We start from the raw sequence: 21,097 nt of genomic DNA, 5'->3' as shown, positions 1-21,097 counted from the left end.
ACTTGAAATTCTAATTTATCTTTTATATGACACATAATATATATATCCTGGTATATTTTGTTTGAACTTGAATGGAAACTTGTAAAATAAACTATCGATGTTGTAGATGGTTAAGTAGCTGGTGTAGGAAAACAATTAAATTAACAGTTGTTGATTTAAGTTATGGTAATCAGCTTCCAGTTCAGTAGACAGTTATGTAAGGGGTTATAGACAAGGTTAATTTGGCTATGATATGATGGTTGTGCTACACCAGTCTATAGGTTATTTCAGGAGTTCACAGCACTAGAGTAACATTATTATAATGTAGGCATGCAGAGTCCTGTAGGAAATCATAATTTAATTCAACAGGCTAAATTGTTCCAATTTGTACTGCTGCCATCTGGAGAGATGCAGGTCATGCAAAGTATAGGGAGACTCCAAGTAGATCTCCATGACAACATTGTAGTCCTGTGTGCCTCAGCCATTTGTATTCACATCCAGGTTACCATAGCTACCAAATTCAGCAGTGAGCTAGCTATATAGCAACACATAACGGACTACCACCATGGGGAGGATAATCAATGTTTGTTTCTCACCCAAACTCAGAACATAGCCACTGCTTTAAAAAACACAAACTTTTTGGTGAGGATTATTACAAGTGTTCATCAAAAATTCCAAAATGCAATAATAAAAACTATATATGACAATAAAATGATTGAAATATCTCCAAAGGTTTGTTATAAAATAGTGTTTTACTAAGTTGGAATCTGTTGATTCTAACCAGTCTGTTAATCTTTGGATGGTAAGATGGCACTGTCAGGTATTACAAGTTGCCTTTTACCTTGGTGGCCCCAGTTTGATTCCCTCATCAGACGTGAAAAGGTAGGGGGTCACCTGATCGAATATGTGGGTTTTCTCTGGGTACTCCTACAGTATGACCCCTCGCACACTTCCATCCACACCAACAAGAATGATTGATATAAGTTAATAAAACTAAACTGTTTCCAATCATAGAATAAATGAAGTTTACAAGGTACATTACTGTGATTCTTTGAGACTTATATTCTTTTGGTGAACTATATGACATGAAATTTTCATTGGTACTTTCTTCATTTCTTCCATGTTTGGAAGGTATTGCAAATTGTTATGTAGGCTAATTTTTCATCAGTACCTTCTATAAACCATGTATTAATTAATTCTATGATTAAAAATTCTTTGTTTTCATTTTTGGTGTTCTATGACATTCACGAAAACTGCACTTGTTTATACACATCAGATATTTTATGTTCAGTTATATATAATAATCATAATGATTGTCATACATCAAATTACAGTGATAGCCCAAGGGACCTTAGTTTGCTATAGGCACATTAGTTTGCTATAGGCACGATACAATTGTAAACATAGAAAATTCCTCAATAGGAGACAAACATTCCCTGATAATATGTGAGTCAGTCTAGAAATAAATCATATGATGGTTTAAGCTACATGCCGTTGGCCCACAGCAATACAAGTCATGTTTCAAATCTATTTATTGAAAAAAAAATCTTGTTTTAATCCTGTATATTTGATATTGATAATGGATGAGTTTAATATTTCTATTGACAGAGTATTGGTAAGGGATCCCTATGGTGTATAGACCCGGACTACCGGCCTAACCTGCTGCAGGCTCTGAGGAAGACACCCTATCACCCCTACCATCAGCTTCAGATGCTTGCTAACCCACAGCCATCACATCAATACTCCTTTGTCCAAAAGTAGGTAACTCTACACCAACTTTTGTCATTTACTATATATATGTATGACTCAAAAAAAAAACATTCTGAAAAATCTGACATTCAGAACATAGGTGTTTTAGGCCAGATGTACATATCATTGTAAGTGATAGTATGTGACAAAATACTGGGGATGGAAGATATTTTATCAAAGATGTCAAGAAGGGGGGTAATACCAGATCTTTTGAGATGGAAAGTAGCAGTGAAATAGAGGTAAGATATCTGATAAGGGATCTTTTTTTACTTGAATGAGATTTAAAATCTTTGGGAATATTTGTTAAAGTTGTATGGTTTGGGGGAGGGGCATCAGATCTTTGTTAAGGATATACAGTAGAGAGGGGCATCAGATCTTTGTTAAGGATATAGAGTAGAGAGGGGCATCAGATCTTTGTTAATGATATACATTAGGGAGAGGCATCAGATCTTACTTAAGGGGGGGGGGGGGGGGGAGGTAATCAGATCTTTGTTAAGGATATACAGTAGGGAGAGGCATCAGATCTTACTTAAGGGGGGGGATCAGGTTAAGGATATACAGTAGAGAGGGGCATCAGATCTTACTTAAGAGGGTATGGTTGTGGGGGGGGGGGGGGGGGGGGGTAATCAGATCTTTGTTAAGGATATGCAGTAGGGAGAGGCATCAGATCTTACTTAAGGGGGTATGGTTGGGGGGGTTAATCAGATCTTTGTTAAGGATATACAGTAGGGAGAGGCATCAGATCTTACTTAAGGGGGGGGGGGGGGTAGTCAGATCTTTGTTAAGGATATACAGTAGAGAGGGGCATCAGATCTTACTTAAGGGGGGGGGGGGGGGGGTAGTCAGATCTTTGTTAAGGATATACAGTAGAGAGGGGCATCAGATCTTACTTAAGAGGGTGTGCGGGGGGGGGGGGGGTGAGATCAGATTTTATTAAGGATGTACATACTGTAGTGAGGAGCATCAAATCTTAGTGAAGGAGGTATGGTTGGGGGAATCAGATCTTTATTAAGGATGTACTGAAAGGGGGGGGGGGGGGGGGGGGAGCATCAGATCTTTTTTAACATGAATGATTTGGGGGGAGATTAGATCTTTGTTAAGGATGGGGGCATCAGATCTAATTTTTAGATGCGCTACAGATATAAAGTCAGGGGAGTGAACATCAAATTTTTGTTATGATGTATAGGTGAGATGGTTATCAAATGTGTCCCAAGGTATACAATTGACAGGGAGGACAGATCTTTGTTACAGATGTAGGATGAAGGGGGGGGGGGGGGGGGGGGGGGGCTCAGATCCTTGTTAAAGATGTACAGTTTAGAGGGAGGACAGATCTTTGTTAAAATTGTAGTTCAGTTGATGAAGTTCTATTGATCTGTTGCTAAGTACATCAACAGCCCACGCCATCACTATTGTTAGCAGTAACAGCTGCACGTCTCCCAGCAGTTGTATAGTACTTGAATGTTTGAATTAATTTAAATTAAATAATAAAGAAATAATGCAAATGACGTACAATTGATACAGGGAAACACTTCTCATTTCTGTTTGATTGAGTTAGATTACTGAACTATTTGCTCAAGGTTGGATTAAAGAGCTGTTAAGTTAAGCTCGAGAAAATATCACCCAAGATTATAACGTGGCAGTAGGTCAAGTAAACGTTTGAAAGAAATGACGTTTCCTTATTTCGATTACCACAAAGAGGATCAAATCAGAATCTTAAACCTTTGAATCAATTCTTTATATCCTGTAGCTTTATAAGGATTTCAGAATAACATTAAGAAAAATAAACAAGAGAGATCATGGAACGGTTCTTGAAAGAATGATTTATTTCTACCCTGATTTTATAGAGATCTCTCTTGATTGTTAAACATAACACTCCCAGCACATGGAACATACTATTGTCTGTATTTTAGATAGTTTAGCTTGGTAGACTTCCTAGTCTGTGACAGACTGATAGCTCCCAGTCTGGTTTTGTACACCTTTGGTTTGATTTGGCATTTGACAACATTTGTCTGAATTGTCTGCTATATCCGAGGGTATCCATTGGGAAATTGTGTAAATAGATATCAAATATTGTTAGTATAGGGATGGATTTGAATTGCAAAGTCAATCACCAGTCTGTTTCATTGAATGGTTCCATGGGTTTCAAGGCATTCATTTAGATGTTCGGATGAGTAGACTTTATAATAGGCGAGATCATTGAAGTTAACAAAACTAGCAACAAAATGGATAGTTACAGTGTTACTTTGGTAACAACTTAGTAGTTACTAAAGTAACAGTTTGGTGGTTTAACTGTATAAGTGACATCTGGGTAGTTACATTGCTATAGTAACAAGATCATTGAAGGGAACAAAAGTAGTAACAAGGTATCGTTACAGTGTTACTTTAGTAACAACTTAGTAGTTACTAAAGTAACAGTTTGGTGGTTTAACTGTATAAGTGACATCTGGGTAGTTACATTGCTATAGTAACAAGATCATTGAAGGGAACAAAACTAGTAACAAAAAGGATAGTTTACAGTGTTACTTTGGTATCAACTTAGTAGTTACTAAAGTAACAGTTTGGTGGTTTAACTGTGTAAGTTACAGCTGGGTAGTTACATTGCTATAGTAACGGATGGGTAGTTACATTGCTATAGTAACGGATGGGTAGTTACATTACTATAGTAACGGATGGGTAGTTACATTGCTGTAGTAACGGATGGGTAGTTACATTGCTATAGTAACGGATGGGTAGTTACATTACTGTAGTAACGGATGGGTAGTTACATTACTGTAGTAACGGATGGGTAGGTTAACATTGCCGGATGGGTAGTAGTAACGGATGGGTAGTTACATTGCTATAGTAACGGATGGGTAGTTACATTGCTATAGTAACGGATGGGTAGTTACATTACTGTAATAACGGATGGGTAGTTACATTACTGTAGTAACGGATGGGTAGTTACATTGCTATAGTAACGGATGGGTAGTTACATTGCTATAGTAACGGATGGGTAGTTACATTACTGTAGTAACGGATGGGTAGTTACATTACTGTAGTAACTGATGGGTAGTTACATTGCTGTAGTAACGGATGGGTAGTTACATTGCTGTAGTAACGGATGGGTAGTTACATTGCTGTAGTAACGGATGGGTAGTTACATTGCTGTAGTAACGGATGGGTAGTTACATTGCTGTAGTAACGGATGGGTAGTTACATTGCTGTAGTAACGGATGGGTAGTTACATTGCTAGTAGTAACGGATGGGTAGTTACATTGCTGTAGTAACGGATGGGTAGTTACATTGCTGTAGTAACGGATGGGTAGTTACATTACTGTAGTAACGGATGGGTAGTTAAAGGGTAACATCTAGGGCAGGTAAAGTTATACTGAAATGCTTTTGTTATTGTGTGTGTATGACTGTCTATACACACATGTGGAGTGGTATGTTACCATGGTAACAGGAAGCCTAGCCGGGCCTGAGTAACCAGTGGAGCAGGAAGTGCTGGGCTAGGGGTAGTGTGTGTTTCCTCAGGCTACTATTGACAATGATATACGAGTGTTCTATTTATAATGTCCTTAGACACAAGTATGGTATCTCCATGTCATTGTCTACTTCTTATCCTGGACACTCGGACTGTCCTGGACAGTCCTGACCCCGGGACATAGAAAACATTTCATTGTTTGACAGAGTTGCTGTTTTTAAAGACAAACATAAATTAAAAGTTTGTCTATTGATCACAAGACAATTTTGTCCTCAATAAAAGAACGACAAATAGGAATTATTAGAAAATTCACTTTCGAGGTTGTCCGAAATTTGATCATCACAAATCAGTATCTATCTGAAACAAAATTGTTTTCAATGTTTTCCTTTCACAGTATGATCAAGATCATGAAGTCACTGTATATATATGGTGATGTTAATGACATCTGGCTATCTTTAAATTTATGTAAATCTTGGGATGATGTCAGTATTTAGAAATTTTAAAATTTTAAGAACGTAAGTGGGCCAATTATATGGGAAGTTAAGTATCAGGTCGTAATAAACTGAAAATCTTTGATAAGATCACAGACATTTTTACAAAACAAGCTGCAGTGGGGTTTAGCTTCTTTTTGCAATATGCACAAATTTTAAGGTAAAATTAAAGGAAAAAGGATTTTCAGTTTTGTATAACATGGATTATTAAAGGTTATTTATCAAACAAAGACTTTTTGGGTGATAATGCTTGCATTGCAGCAACCAGACTTTATACTGATGTCATTTCACTGTATGAAATCATGTATAAAATCCTAGATGATTAATGGGTGTCTTATGAATAAACGGATATTGACTTGTAAATTAATTAGCACTTTGAATATTCATGAATGTTGTTTTCTTTTCAGCGGTCCAAAGCCCCTACCCCTGACCCCTAGGCTGGGACATAACTCCATCTCACCTCGTAAGTTCGTTAACATTACCTGTACTAATCACACCTGTATATACATTGTATAATGATGTTGTAAGACTCACATTATTGTAACAAACTGAGTGCACACACTATATATAGCACTTCATTTCTCACAAATGGCCAAGGAATATCTGGAAATTTTGACTCCTAGATACCAAGACTGTCTCCCACCCTTCTTAGTTTAAAATTGTTTACAAATATGAGAAATTATCACAAGGATAATAAATCAGATTAACAATTATTCATATGTACAGATACTGGAAATATATATTTAAACTTAAAAAAATCACAAAAATGAATTTAAAAAAAAAATCTAGTAGTCTAAGGAATCGAGCCATATAAAAATTTGAAATAAGATGTTAAAGAGAAACATTAATTATATATATTAAAGCCCCATTCCGGGAAAGTTTGTTTAATATTTATTATTTTCTACAGAAAACATTCCTAACAAAGGAAAAAATTAATAAAAAATTAAAATTCCTTGTATTTATGGAGTTATTAACGGAATTCCATCGAAACGCTAAAATTTCTAGTGGTGAATGAGATATGGTAATTTCATATGTTAATGAGATAAAGCGCCACCTACCGGAGACCTATTATCGAGAAGCAATATGGCGTCCAAAACAAAAATGCAAAAGCTCGTTCGAAAAAAAACCTAAGTTACTCTGAAAAAAACGCAGGAAACAGCGGTATGCAACGAAGCATAAGCAAATAACACGGTATAGTTAATCGTACTATATTAAATATAAATTGGAAGTAATATTAAACTATAGCAATGCCATCGTTACCTTTGATCATCCTGCTCACCAAGATATATTTGAAACAAACATAGGGGAAATGTTTCGATTGATCAGAAGCGCGACATATATCTAGTGCTGGCGATACTATTTTTATAAGAGGCCCACAGAAGGGGTATTTTTCTGTATATATATATATATAATGATGAAAAACGGTCAAGGTATTGCTGGTAATTATAGAAAGATTGGTAAAATTGTTACTTTGAATATGCTGTCAGAACTCGCCATGCTGCACACGTTTGTTTTGGGTATCATACAGCCTCGTTTTCGATTTCTCTTCATTACCATACTATTTTGGGAGTTTATAAATAGATATGTACGCTCGGAATTTCCCGCGATTAATTAACTAATTAATTAGTATTCAACTCTAAAAATACGACGAAACAACATGTAAATAAGCATTATATGCACACAGAAAAGTTTATTTATGAACATTGCTTCCCGGAATGGGGCTTTAAGTATTGGTTAATTAATAGTTTACGAGCTATCCTGGTTTTCATTCTTTGTCATCTCAGTATCCTCTAGCCATTAATAGGATTTGCTGTCGTTTAATCTTTTCCTAAAATGTTGTTCATGAATGCCATGGCGGCTGTTATACAAAATTGATTGTACGAGCGAGGTGAAGTACTGTTCTTCATGTATGATGTTATGGATAAATATCAAATCGTGATGAAGTAGATAAAAGAAATGAAAAATTATTAGAAGAATCAATGTTTGGATACTGGCCATGACATATTGACAACTAATCCAGACCCATCCCTAGGCTTTTCCATGACTTTGTCTGGCTATTTTTACATTCTCTGTACCATTTAAGTGCTCGGCACATGGACTGGCAGCCACCGATTATTTTACACCCAATTCGTGTTGGATGCCGTTAAAAACTTTCTGTATCTGAAAATTGAAAAATAGGAATTGACAGATACGAGAGCACAATTGGCTTTCAGTATTTTATGTTGTCATGGTTACCCATTTCCTTGTTGCTAGGCCACCTATTCAGTTTGTATTTATAATGCACATTTTAATTTTTGCGTGTGTATATCACTTTTCCAGATTTGTTCCCATTTTTGAGCAAGAGATTGGCCCAGTCAAATTGTGATATAGGTAAGTTCTGAACCGCAATAAATCCTGCTTTTAAAGGGAGAATAACATTTGTCATCAGATTCTGATGGAGAGATATGATTTCTGTGTATTAGAAATCATTGGTTTGCCCATTGTCAACGGTTCGGTCAAACTACAACATCATGATGCTAAAATGAGATGTCTTTCTGAAGTGGCCCTCTAGTGGCTGCCATCATTTGTGAGCAGCATCTTCACGTAGCCTTAGGGACATCAACATATTTTGGACAATTCAGCTTTAAATACAGGGTCAAGGATCGTATGGCAAGGTTTATGTAAAATTCAGTGCTGTGTAATAGTGATCCCTTGGGAAGGCTAAGTAGGATGTTACTAGAGAGCTTCAACCATGGTCGTCAGTAATATGATCTTAGGTCTGAAACGCGATACAATCGGTATCCTCACTTTGTGCTATCTGTTTCCATGTCGGCAGGTGAATTGTTTATCTGTTTCTATGGTAATACTATGTTAAGGGAGCTGTAACATTTGCTTTATCCATGTAGACATAATACCCGTAAAACATTAGGTAAACTAGTTTCATCCGAGACAAATTAAATGCAAAGAAATTGATTGAGAGGGATGTATGGACGCCATCTGTCTAAAATATTATTAAACAAAACAAAGGAAAATAATGAGAACTGTTTTAACCCATGTCTGTACTTGAGTTAATGGGCTGATGCAGTCAATAGCATTATAGCACCATCTGTGTACATGTATCCATGGTAACCAGCAAGCAGAGAGTGGTCCAGCTGCTTCTGTACCTACAAAATGGAAGCTGAGTGGAACACACTCTCTCCTGCTGCCTCCCCTGGGTAGTCAACAGTATAGGAGGAATAAAAATATTGATTTCACATCCCCGAATCCCACGATGTGATTTCCCTCTATGAAATCTCTCCATTGTCGATAATTATGAATAAAAGTTTTCAAATAACATCCATGTAACAACTACAAATGACTGTTGTCTTAATATGCTTCGTGAATTACGAGGTGGTTGAGACATTTTATTATCATGGGCATGTTGACTGACTGAGCAACATCAAGAGACTTACAATAATTGACTCCTATTTGTATTGAGAGACTGAAATGGCTGATAAATTGAAGGGCATCTTGTGGACAAGAGAACAAATCTGGGTTGAATCTATATGCCTCGTCACAGCCACTGAGTCATTAGACGAGTACAGATTACTCATGCCAAACTCTCCCAGGAATTAACACTGTTTCTACGGTAACCATCAAAAAATGCATTTCTTACATGTCTCAAATGCTTTGAGTTGAACTGATAAAAATGCGATCAATGCATTTGGAATATCATGCATCATTAATTTCCTCAGAATTTCTCCATTATCTTCTATGTGGGTAGTGTTATAAAGCTTGATTAGTTACATTGAAGTGGTGAGCAGATTTAGGCTGATAGGCCTAGCACACGAATTTCAGCTTAATTTCTCCATTTCTTTCTCTTTTCCTCACCTTTGTCAATTTAACTGTCAGTCTATCTTTATTGGTGGCTAAATATAGAATGACAAGTTGAGTTTTGGATAATAATAATAATGACATTTTAGAGAAAAGTAAATCTGCACTCTTGGCCTTTAAACTAATGAGTCTTCTAACGACCCTGCTAGGTAGTAATGATCACCCTGATAGGATGACTCGTGTGATGGGGTGAACTTATTGATTTCATATCTCAAGTGGTGACCAAGTATCTAATGACAGTCTCCCGTCTAACTCAAATGTCCCTTGTCCTGTTTATGTCTGCTCAATAAACTTAAGATTTGAAGATTAATAATTAGATATAAACGGGAGAGAGATAGAAGTCAAACCACACCAGATCTGCTGACATGGTATTTTTTTCACACCTGCACAGATACTGATTTTATTCAGTATTTTGACCTGTTTTCACCTGGTATCACAATCACAGATATATCTTAAAACCAGAAGGAAGGAGGGAGGTACAGAAAAGTAATGTGAAAATTATAGATATATCTTAAAAACAGAAGGAGGGAGGTACGGAAAAGTAATGTAAATAGTCATCAGATATATCTTAAAAACAGAAGGAAGGAGGGAGGTACGGAAAAGTAATGTAAATAGTCATCAGATATATCTTAAAACAAGAAGGAAGGAGGGAGGTACGGAAAAGTAATGTAAATAGTCATCAGATATATCTTAAAAACAGAAGGAAGGAGGGAGGAATGGAAAAGTAATGTAAATAGTCATCAGATATATTTTATAAACAGAAGGTAGGAGGGAGGAATGGAAAAGTAATGTAAATAGTCATCAGATATATCTTATAAACAGAAGGAAGGAGGGAGGAATGGAAAAGTAATGTAAATAGTCATCAGATATATCTTATAAACAAAAGGAAGGAGGGAGGTACAGAAAAGTAATGTGAAAAATTATGATTTTCTGTTGTGAAATTTTGTCTCACACCTGCATCATAACAAAACTATTTCTTTTTCAATATTTTTGTCTGATTTTACGTGGTATCACTGCTCAGTTTTAGCCATTTCTAGGTCATGGCAGAAATTTCATACAGATAAAAGTAAAACTAATGATGATGATACATTAATCTAATCTCGTATTTATTTATTATTTTCAGATAGTGATATCCAAGATGTAGCACACACCCTTGTGTCTCTCAAGAGTTTCAGCAGTGGCAGTAAGTTCTTTTTATTTATTTATTTATTTAACGGGTTTTACGTCCTCTATTACGGCCTTGCGGCCCTTCAGCTGACGAGTGTAAGTTCTATTAGTCACACAAGATATATATATTTATGACCCGTATCGCAGTGTGAAATATATAACACGTTCAAGATATGTAGGAAATATTTCCTCAGTATTCAACAGGATTCTGATACATTAACCTGATGATTATAGATACATATATCCTACCTGTATCATGATACAGTGTGTAGATGATTAAAGATACATATATCCTACCTGTATCATGATACAGTGTGTAGATGATTAAAGATACATATATCCTACCTGTATCATGATACAGTGTGTAGATGATTAAAGATACTTATATCCTACCTGTATCATGATACAGTATGTAGATGATTAGGAGATACTCCATAAACACCTGTTATACTGTCTAGGTCCTGACAAGTAAAATTTTCTAAGATATATAAATGGACAGACTAATCATTTTTATTTCTTTCCTTTTTGTCCAGATTCGTCAGCAAAATCTTCAGATGGCGAATACTCACCCCCTGAGCACCAGCGGATGCGACTCAAGCGGAAACAGAGGTAAGTACATAATGCTGGATAGAAATTCTTACCTTAAATTCAGGTATATCTGTACCATGTATAATGGTATCAATAGTATATGAACAAATAAACATGTATAAATAGTGACAGTTATGTTTAATATGAAGCGAATTGACCCTAAAAGGGCACTGAAGATAACTGTATAATGAGCATTGTTACAATTTCTGGAGACAACATTTGAGAAATGAAAAATACAGGACAGTATACAAATCAAATTTATTCTTTGAGTATTTTAACAGCTAATATTTCCCTTAAACTTCACAGTATAAAATTACATTATTGTTGATGTATATTCTTAATTTTACCTTTATTGATCAACAGACAACTGATGCCGAGCTATCACAAGCGACGGAATCTAGGTGATGTGATCTGTACCCTTGTGCCAAGTGAGGACCATACATACAGTGTCACAAATATACTGAAGGCTCCGCCATCCCCCGGATCTTCTATAGACGAGGAATATGACTTTGGTGATGAGGATGAAGAGGAAGAATTTAGCGAGTACAGTTATAACAGTGATGAATGGGAAAGTGCTGACGAGGTAGACGGATCTTTCACCGTCAACAACAGCGCGCGATTCATACCCCGCAAAAATACTCCTGAGGAGGAGGCAGAGGAACAGAAGAAGATAGTGGAGGGTGCAGATGCACTTCTCAACCTTGCAGGAATTAAAACAAATGGACCTTCCTCACCTGTAGTGAACGGTAAATCAGCCAAACGCAACACGCCAAGCTCCTTAGCTAGGTAGACTTAACAAATAGCATTGAAAACAATTTTTGTGCTTAGATATGATGCCAAATGAGATTCGCCCAGACACTTGTGAGGTGTATGATGGGTGTAGACATTGGGTGTTGTTGTGGGCAGCGATTATATATTTTGTACGTGGACCAGAAGGAGACAACATAGCGAAGCTGGACTTTGTCTTCCTCTTCAATTTGTGATGGACCTATTTTCTTCTTCCAACACTGGGGGCTCCAGCGGAAGCTCTCTGTGTCTGTATCACTTAGTGATCTGAATCGTTTTACTTAGTTCTGGGGTCTTAGGTGGAGATCCCTCTCGTTCTTGTCATTTCCGTGACTTAATTATACTACATCACTAGATTGTTTTATCTCCTTATAAACCAATGTTTTAGGGATGACTCTTGAAAGTGTAGCTTGATAAAGTGAAAATGTCTGATTTGTAGACGTCTGCCAGACCAGACATGGGTCAATCAATTTTGTTTTTAGTTGATAAGATTCTGGTGCTATGTGTAATAAAATTCTTTGCAATCACCTTGTTTACAAGACAACACTTATTATAAACAGTTCAAATTTACATTTTAAATGTGCAATTACTGAAATATTATAGAATTAGGTACCAAATTGTGTTCCAGCTCGTTCAAATTATTGATGAAGTAGTTTATAATAATTAGTGCACCGAAAGAAGTTAATTTTTTTTATGATATACAAAATGCCACTGACATGTTCTCATAATTGTAAACAAGACATCATTTCATTAATGTAGCTAACATCTTAGAATTTTTTTTTGGACAAAATCAACTAAAAATGGTTGATGACTGACCTCAAGTGTGAATAGTCAGTTGAAGACCTGATGGCTAGTGAACACACTTATACAGATATGTGAGATGGTTACAGTACGTTTGGTGCTAATAAATACAATATTGTTAACAGTTCTCATCAATGTTCAATCAAATCTTTACTCTGGTTGTGTCAGAAACATCAACTTTTTCCTGGCTATTATCAACATAGACAACCTAAAATCCAATCATTTCATCACATCGGATGTATAGAACTCAGCCGCAATAAACTCATGACTTGTTATATAAGGCTGAAGAATTTAGCCTTGGTGTTCTCTTCAGCTTCATTTGCTTATCTAGCTGGACCATTGTTGTATAGGTCTAAAGTTTTCACATACTATGTTAAACAATTCTTTTTAATACCTATGTGTTCAAAATGTAGGACTTTACAAGGTGGATATTATTACATTTTTTGGCTTGTGGAGTAAAACATTTGTTATTGTTTGTTAACTATGTATGCCATACAATTAGTTATGAGATTGTTATCTCATGCCAATATGTTGCCCTTATATATTAGATACATTTTCCCACTAAATAGATTAAATGATTGTTTATCTTTTAGAGGGAAAATGTTGTTATTTTATAGAAGGACAGCATGATGATGTTGTTATCTTGTTTGCTCAGAGATCAATTGTAACATTAACTAAATCAAACATTATTCAATTATGTAAGAGAGTGATTATTGGGCATCTGTATGATTTTAAAGTGCAATTATCTTATTAAAGATTAAGTTTGTTATCAAAGCTGAAAATTTACCATGAAATACTTTCAATAGCAGTGTTTTAATAATTAGTCGAAATATTCAATAGAATTAGGATAATGAAATTTTCACTGAATCTGTCATCCACAGTGCATGAAGCTATTCCAAACAGTTATATATAAGGGGAGGACCACTTCATAGTATTGGTAATCGATGAGTATTGATATCTGAAATAATTCTAATGGGAAAAAAAAGACAGATTTAGCAGGTGGTTTCACAAAGTTGTCTTCCCTTTATTCATTAATATTGGATTAGCACAATGTCATTACACTCTTACGAAATATAAAAGAAAAACACAGATATTGTTGATATTGTCACTGTGGCGCCGTTAGAATGGTGTACACGTTCTATCCCTGTAGATACAACAGTGGACAAGCATGTACACCATACGCTCGTTTGTTAAATATCTTGTTATTTTGTGCATACATTGTTGCAGTTTTTAATACCTTTGAAGTAGTTGTGTACAGTTAGGTATATAAAATACTCCTAATATTTAGTGCTTAGTAAGGATGAGCAAGCCATAATGATGATCGCACAGGTATATTTTTTATCAAATGCTATGTTATCAATTTATATATCAGCTGTTTATTTACTAATATGTAAAAGTTTTTTATGTAAATATTTGCAGGATTCTACTTTGGAAAAAGAGCCAGTTTTTGCTTTTAGTCTAAAGTAATTTAGGGAGACACAAAGTGAATTAAATGGTATTTTCATGCTACAAATGTTTTGTTTTCAAGTGTTGAATATATTACTTCCTTCTGATCTTTAAGCCATTTTACATTGTGGTGAAGTAAATTAAATGAGACAATATTATTAATTAAAATTTAATTTATTGTTATTGTGTTATGCAATGTTTATAGGTAATGTGTCAGATTACTAAAATTTATAATTTTATGTATAACACACAGATGTTATACAAGGAGTATTTTTGAAGTTTATTAAAAAACATTTGAAGTAGAGAAAAATGAGATGGAGCAACATTAATTATTCTATTGTTTTGGGGGGACATTTGATGTTGTTACTTTCAAACAAAATTTCTTATTACTAATATAATGACTTTTTCTCTGAATTTTTAATATTTCTATGACCCTGTCTTCTTAATTTTAATCAGATGACATTTTTGTTCCGAAATTGTTTTTGAGCTTTCCTTGATGTCAAGGACAGTCCGATTCCCTGAAATGTTTGTCAGTTTAACACTGTAGGTGTTAGAGGAAAGTCTGATTCCCTGAAATGTTTGTCAGTTTAACACTTTAGGTGTTAGAGGAAAGTCTGATTCCCTGAAATGTTTGTCAGTTTAACACCGTAGATGCAAGAGGACCAAGTGTTACACTGTATCAGTGATTATCTGTGATGCAGCGTTTGTTATTGTTCCTGACACTGGTTAGCTTTACATAAACCCAGACCTCATGTCTCTGAACCCTGGTAAACTTAGGTAAACCACGACTCTTGTCCCTAACACTGATCAGGTATATGTAGAATCAATGGTTACAACCAGGATCTCTTGTCTATAACATAAGTCAACTTTATAACTCTGCTGACAGAGGATAGTTCTATATAAACTGGGACCACAGAAATATATAAGGTAGGACCTCTTTGTTTTAACATTGGCTAACTTTATAATGTTAACTTTATGATAACCCCACTTTCCTAATATATAGTGGATAAAATAACCTGGGGTCAGTTTGTATAAACCCAGGTCTCCTGTCCTTGATGATGGTAAATATAAACCAATACTTTCTTTTCCTAACATGGGATATATCTGTTTAAAGCTAGAATACCACAAAAATAGGTTACAAACTCTTTATATAAATAATAAGAGTTCTTGTCCGTCAAGATTCATTTAGAATTGTTTTCAGTGCAAATATTTTGTAAGGATTATAAATAAATGCATACACTTTTGTAATAATAGAATTGAATAAGATAAATAACCTTAAACCTGTTCACATTCTCTATTTAGAGTTTAACGTTGATAAATAGGTTTACGTGCCTGTCCTGTTTGAAATGGAACAAGTTTTTGCATCTGCATAGCATTATTTAGATATACCTGTTTACATGTACTCAGTAATTTTTTTTATGTAATGTGAGAAAAATGAAAATATATCAAATATGATTGATATGATGTGAAGCAGTTGATGTTTTTTTTTTGGATGAAGATGTGTCTTCCAAAACGTCAAAAATGCCAGGAACTTGTCAAAACAAGAAAAATGCTTTAATAAATCTTGGCTTCTTTGATTATATCACTAGATGTTTGTGCTCAATCCTGTTTGTTAAATATGTCCTCTGTTATACATCCTTCGTTGTGTTCACGATAACCCCTAGTCAGGAAGCTGGAGTTTTGTCGTAACAATAACCTTGATTCCAGTACTGTTATGTTTAAAAGTTCATTCACTGCCAGGCAGGCAGCCATATTTTTGTGTAGCATAACTGTTTTCCTTCTGCAGTAGTTAAAAAGCCTTAGAATGTAAGTAAATATATTTTGCAGATTTTTCTCAGTGGTTTTTTGAGTATCACATTTAAATGATATTTTTTTTTGTATTTTTTTTTGTAAATCAAGAGAATAAACAGGATGTTGGCAAATTTTTGAAATATGAAAAATATCTAGGAATGAGGAAATTTTTAAAATTTGTCTGTATACAAATACATGTAGTATGACGTAGCAGTGATATCTGCTATGGTTTTGTTTCCAATATAGACATTTACTAGTTGGTCCTGCTGAACTGAATTCAGCTTCACATCAACAATTTGTTAACAAGTCCTATGCAATACTGTATTTTTGGTCTTATTTCTTTGACAGTATTTTCCAATCAAAACTTGTGCAATACAACCATTTTCATAAATTGTTGAAGTAAGACACCTTCAGTTTTTTGAGTCATGACAATTTCTTAATGAGAACTTTACGCAGCAAACAGGTGCAATAGGACAACGTTGGCATTCTTCATTTGGAAAAATCATGTAAAAATATATGAAAGCATTGAATCATTCATGTGTCGGAATCATTTGTCAATCCTCATTTTACATGGTTAAGGTGTATAGTTGTACATACAATGAAGACTAGTTCTTAATAAACAAATCAATACAGTGATATCTTGTTTTATTGTTCTCTACTCGTTATACATTACACACCTCAAACCTCATGCTGACTGGCCAAACTAATACACTCGAGTTGAGATATCCCTGTCCAGGAACAGGCCCGTCTTGGATTCTATTATTCTCGGTCAAGATATTTATGTATCCTGAGCCAAGGTTAAGACCCAAGACTAAATTATCATGCTCTTGTTTAAGCAGAAGAAAATATAGATAACAAAATGTTGTGCTATTGTTTACAGTATATGACATTCGGAACAGTTTCTTGAATGAGAATTACATTATCTCCCCTGGACAGCGAAAGAGCAAATGTTGTCCACCCCAGAACACGGTTTATCTCTACAGTATGACAGGTTGTTATTCATACCTCTGGTTGTGGGTGTATAGAGGAATCAACTTGTATCTGTTTGGCGAAACCTTGTAAGCACAACTACAGTCTTTGGAAGGAGGAAGCGATTTGATGGTTTTTAGCAGAGTTTTGACCCTTTTAAAATTTTCTGCACCAGAAATCTTGAAAGTGCAACTCTTCTACACCCCATGTTTGAATTCAGTACTTGGTTAAAGTTGAACTTTTACCACAGTTTTAGTCTTCACACTCAGTTATGCCAATATTTAAACATTCTTCTTTGTGTGCTAGTCTGTGGGGTATTATTGAGAACAAGCCAGGGAGATTGATCCTTTTTAACCACTCGGCTGGAATAAAGTATGTAAAGGGAGAGAACAAAAATCCAAAACAATGATTTGTAGCTCATCAATGAATTTCTATGTCTATTAATCAACTTGGAGGAGTTTCAAAATGAATTGCACAATTAACATGGAATTGGATGTATTTGCTTGGTCTTCTCGCTGGATGGGAAAACTTTAACTGGAAGCCGTATGTTATTTATTTCTTGTGGTACACTTTTGTGTGGTGCAGAATTGAATTGTTTAATGACCAATGACCACTCTCCGACACACTGAAGGAACTGTGGTATAGTTACACAGTAGTTGTGCACCTGACAAAAGTATATTGTGTTACAGTATAAATGATAGTATGTCTGGCCAACAAAGCTTAAATTTGAACAAAAACGAAGCAAAAATATGAAACACAAAAAGCCTAACAAGGCGCAGACATCAATTCAGATAAGGGAACGCTTCAAATGTCTACAATGACAACATAATTATATTTCTGTTGAATGTTAACCCTTTCACCCCTATTGACTATATTGAACACCAAATGATGAATGAATGGCAGAGTCCACTAAAAAATTTTAGGGTTGAAAGGGTTAAAGTATACATATAAACACAAAGTAAGCAAAACTTACTGAAGGTATGAAATGCACCTGCATTATTTAACTCAAGGCTCCACCACAGAGGGCAGACATTCAGACAAGGTATTCAGGATTCACTTTTGCATTCAGCTTTTTTAACCTCATGGCTGTTCATCCAATGGAATTCTGTCATTGTGGACATTTGAAACATTTCTCTAGTTTTGTTTAGAATATGCATACAACTTGATATCTCAGGACGACAGGTGGTTGTGACATCATAATTTGTCGTATTGAGGACCGTTTATAAAAAAAAGAAATTCCTTTATAAAATTTCAATTTTCAAGCAAATGTCACACTTTTCAACACACAGTTTCACCAATGTTGATAATTTACTTTACTTTTTGAAACATAATCATGCTGCAGGCTACTAAATGACTAAATACGACACTACACAAACTGATTTTGTTACACAAAACAAAATTCCAACAATGATATGTTTTCCGATGAAATACCTAAAATCTTATCTGTCTGATCCTTGTAATGGTGACATACCGGAGGATTTAATTGGTTTATCACATGACCTTCAGGTAAGTAGGCTAGAGATCACACACAAGTCTGGCTTAGCTTAACAAAGTGTGAAGTCTGATACAGGTCAAGGTTATTAGTCTGTTGGGATAATAAAACTTTTTAATCTCATTGTTAAAATCCAGTGTATATTTGACCCGGATTATTTCCCTTTGTGTGCATCCTCTTAACCTTGGACTTACCCAGGTATATGGTTCTTAGAGGTATTGTTATGTCATTCCAGACCTGATCTATCACATCACATTGTCAGTGTTACAGATACTTATATAGAAATCAGTGTTGTATGATAAGTATTAGAACATGAAAAACATCATGGGTTCAATGTCTACATGGTCTAGCAGACATGCATTTGAGACAGATTGTACACCGTTAGTTCATTTGACCAAGAGGATTGGCAAGGAAGCATTGTCCATTGGTAATCCATCACCATCATCCTTTTACAAGCTAATTACTTGGGCAGGGCATTACTCCTTCCTATTACACACATGTGAATGATATGTGTATAAAAGTGGAAAGTTAACCACCTTACGGAGGGAATTTCCGTTCAGCCTAGTCGTAGGATATGTCTGATTGGCATAGGCGTTTTTTTTAAGGCTATAAACAAAATTTTCTTCATCCGATCCTGACCCCTAGGACACCCCCCCCCCCCCCCCCCCCCCAACCCGACCCCCCCCCACCCACCCCGGATCCGCTAGTGAGTAGTTTGCATAGGTCCAGAGGTCATTAGTTTCAGCCCCATTGGAGTTTTTTTTCATTAATCCTTCCTACTACACAATAAATATATTAAGTAATATGATTTGGTTTGGTTTATTTTATTTAACATCCTATTAACAGCCAGGGTCATTTAAGGATGTGCCTGGTTTTGGAGGTAGAAGAAAGCCGGTGTACCCTGAGAAATACCACCAACCTACGGTCAGTACCAGACAACTGCCCAATGTGGGTTTTTAACCCGAAACCCAGGGTAAGACTAGTAAGCTTCAATCCCTAGCGGAGGCAGTGATTTAAATTTTATTAATCATGCGCTCTGTTTCATATAGATGGTTATATGTACTTCTATTTTGTGAACAGGGATAGAACCTATTATGATACAATGTACATATGTATATACAAATGTATCGTGAACATATTAATGGTATGAATAATTATACTTAACTCCATTCTATTGCTGAAAGGACAAATATCTCATTCTGTCTGTTAGAGATAAAATATCATATCTTAAGCATATGATAAGCTTCCATCATGAACTGCCAACATTTGGGCATACCCCATAATAATAATTATATTGTTGTAAACTGTGCAGTGATTTAGGAGGAGTAGGATTTTAAAGACTTTTTTTTAAAGACAATGGCCACTGGGGCTGTAACAACTTCTTTGGTACTTCCCTGGTGTTTTCAAACAAATACTGGGTATATGATATTTTGTACAGTCCTGCAAAAGCCTTATAGTAGTCTAGTGAAAATATTATATTTTGAAATCGACGATTTTTCCTTCTAGGCACGTACTGGTACCTTCAGCCCCCAGATGGACTACACCATTCTTTCATGCTTAATTTTTGGTATCCAACGAACAATTTAGCAAACTTGGTTGAAGTTTAACAAGTCATTCTAGAGGAGTAAGGTTTTGAATGGACCATGGCAGACATGCAATTCATGCTATCTTATGGCTGGTCATAGATTGGTTGAGACAGACAAGATTTTATATAGTTTATCAGTGTTTATCTAGACTGATAATCAGACACAATTCTGCCTCACAAGGATTACTAGAATCTTACATGGGTCTGTTCCATGGACAGGGATATCTCAACCCAAGTGTTAGAGTTTAGCTGGTCAGCAGGAGACTTTTTGATTATTTTTTTCACAAGCTTAAAAAAATGTAAATTGTTGTCAAACCTATTTCTTTGCACCATCACCAATGTCCCATGAAATGTGTATTTGGTTTACTTAAAAAAAAGTATTTTGTTTAATGTCCTATTGACAGCCAGGGTCATTTAAGGACGTGCCTGGTTTTGGAGGTGGAGGAAAAATGCAGAACCCAGAGAAAATACCACCAGCCTATGGTCAGTACCTGGCAACTGCCCAATGTGGGTTTTGAATTTGTGACCCAGAGGTGGAGGGCAAGTGATAAAGTGTTAGGACACCTAACCATTCGACCACCACGGCCCCTTGAAATGTGTGTAGGTGCATTAATGACACTATCAATTTGCGACATGGTTAGCATCACAGCACATGTCAACTGTCTCTCCCTACTCAGTGTGAGACAGAGAGTTATCCCATCTCTAGAAATCAAGGGATCACCCTGTAAAGTATGTGAGAAAATAATTTCTTAAAATTGTTGAGATCTCTAAGAAATGGCATGAAATATTTGTTAACCATAGATGTTATCCTGGATTAAACAGGGACACACCTCCCCTGGTAGATATCCTGTGGTTGTGCTAATCTTTATCTTGGTCAATTCAAACAGATCTGCAGCTCTTTTTTCACTCTTTTTGGCAAATTAAAATTAAGACTTAAG

At 35.6% G+C, this 21,097-nt stretch overlaps 1 protein-coding gene across 7 annotated transcripts in view; it reads left to right on the top strand.

Annotated features, from left to right (window-relative positions):
• Window positions 1-16,749, top strand: part of LOC117323567 (forkhead box protein N3-like) — a 46,582-nt gene extending 29,833 nt beyond the window's left edge. For 6 of the 7 annotated variants that reach the window (XM_033878859.1, XM_033878861.1, XM_033878862.1 and 3 more), the window contains 6 exons: window positions 1,588-1,736; window positions 6,090-6,145; window positions 8,002-8,052; window positions 10,658-10,717; window positions 11,235-11,310; window positions 11,653-16,749. In XM_033878859.1, coding sequence (XP_033734750.1) covers window positions 1,588-1,736; window positions 6,090-6,145; window positions 8,002-8,052; window positions 10,658-10,717; window positions 11,235-11,310; window positions 11,653-12,079 — 819 coding nt within the window. In that variant the 3' untranslated portion in view covers window positions 12,080-16,749. The remainder of the gene's footprint in view (window positions 1-1,587; window positions 1,737-6,089; window positions 6,146-8,001; window positions 8,053-10,657; window positions 10,718-11,234; window positions 11,311-11,652) is intronic. The other variant, XR_004531767.1, reaches the window with a different exon arrangement.
• Window positions 16,750-21,097: the final 4,348 nt, after the last annotated feature.

Source organism: Pecten maximus, chromosome 3 (genome assembly GCF_902652985.1).
Source record: "Pecten maximus chromosome 3, xPecMax1.1, whole genome shotgun sequence".
Classification (NCBI taxonomy): Eukaryota; Metazoa; Mollusca; class Bivalvia; order Pectinida; family Pectinidae; genus Pecten; species Pecten maximus.
The sequence above is the reverse complement of the archived record's forward strand: the minus strand, read 5'-3'. Positions and strand labels throughout refer to the sequence as shown.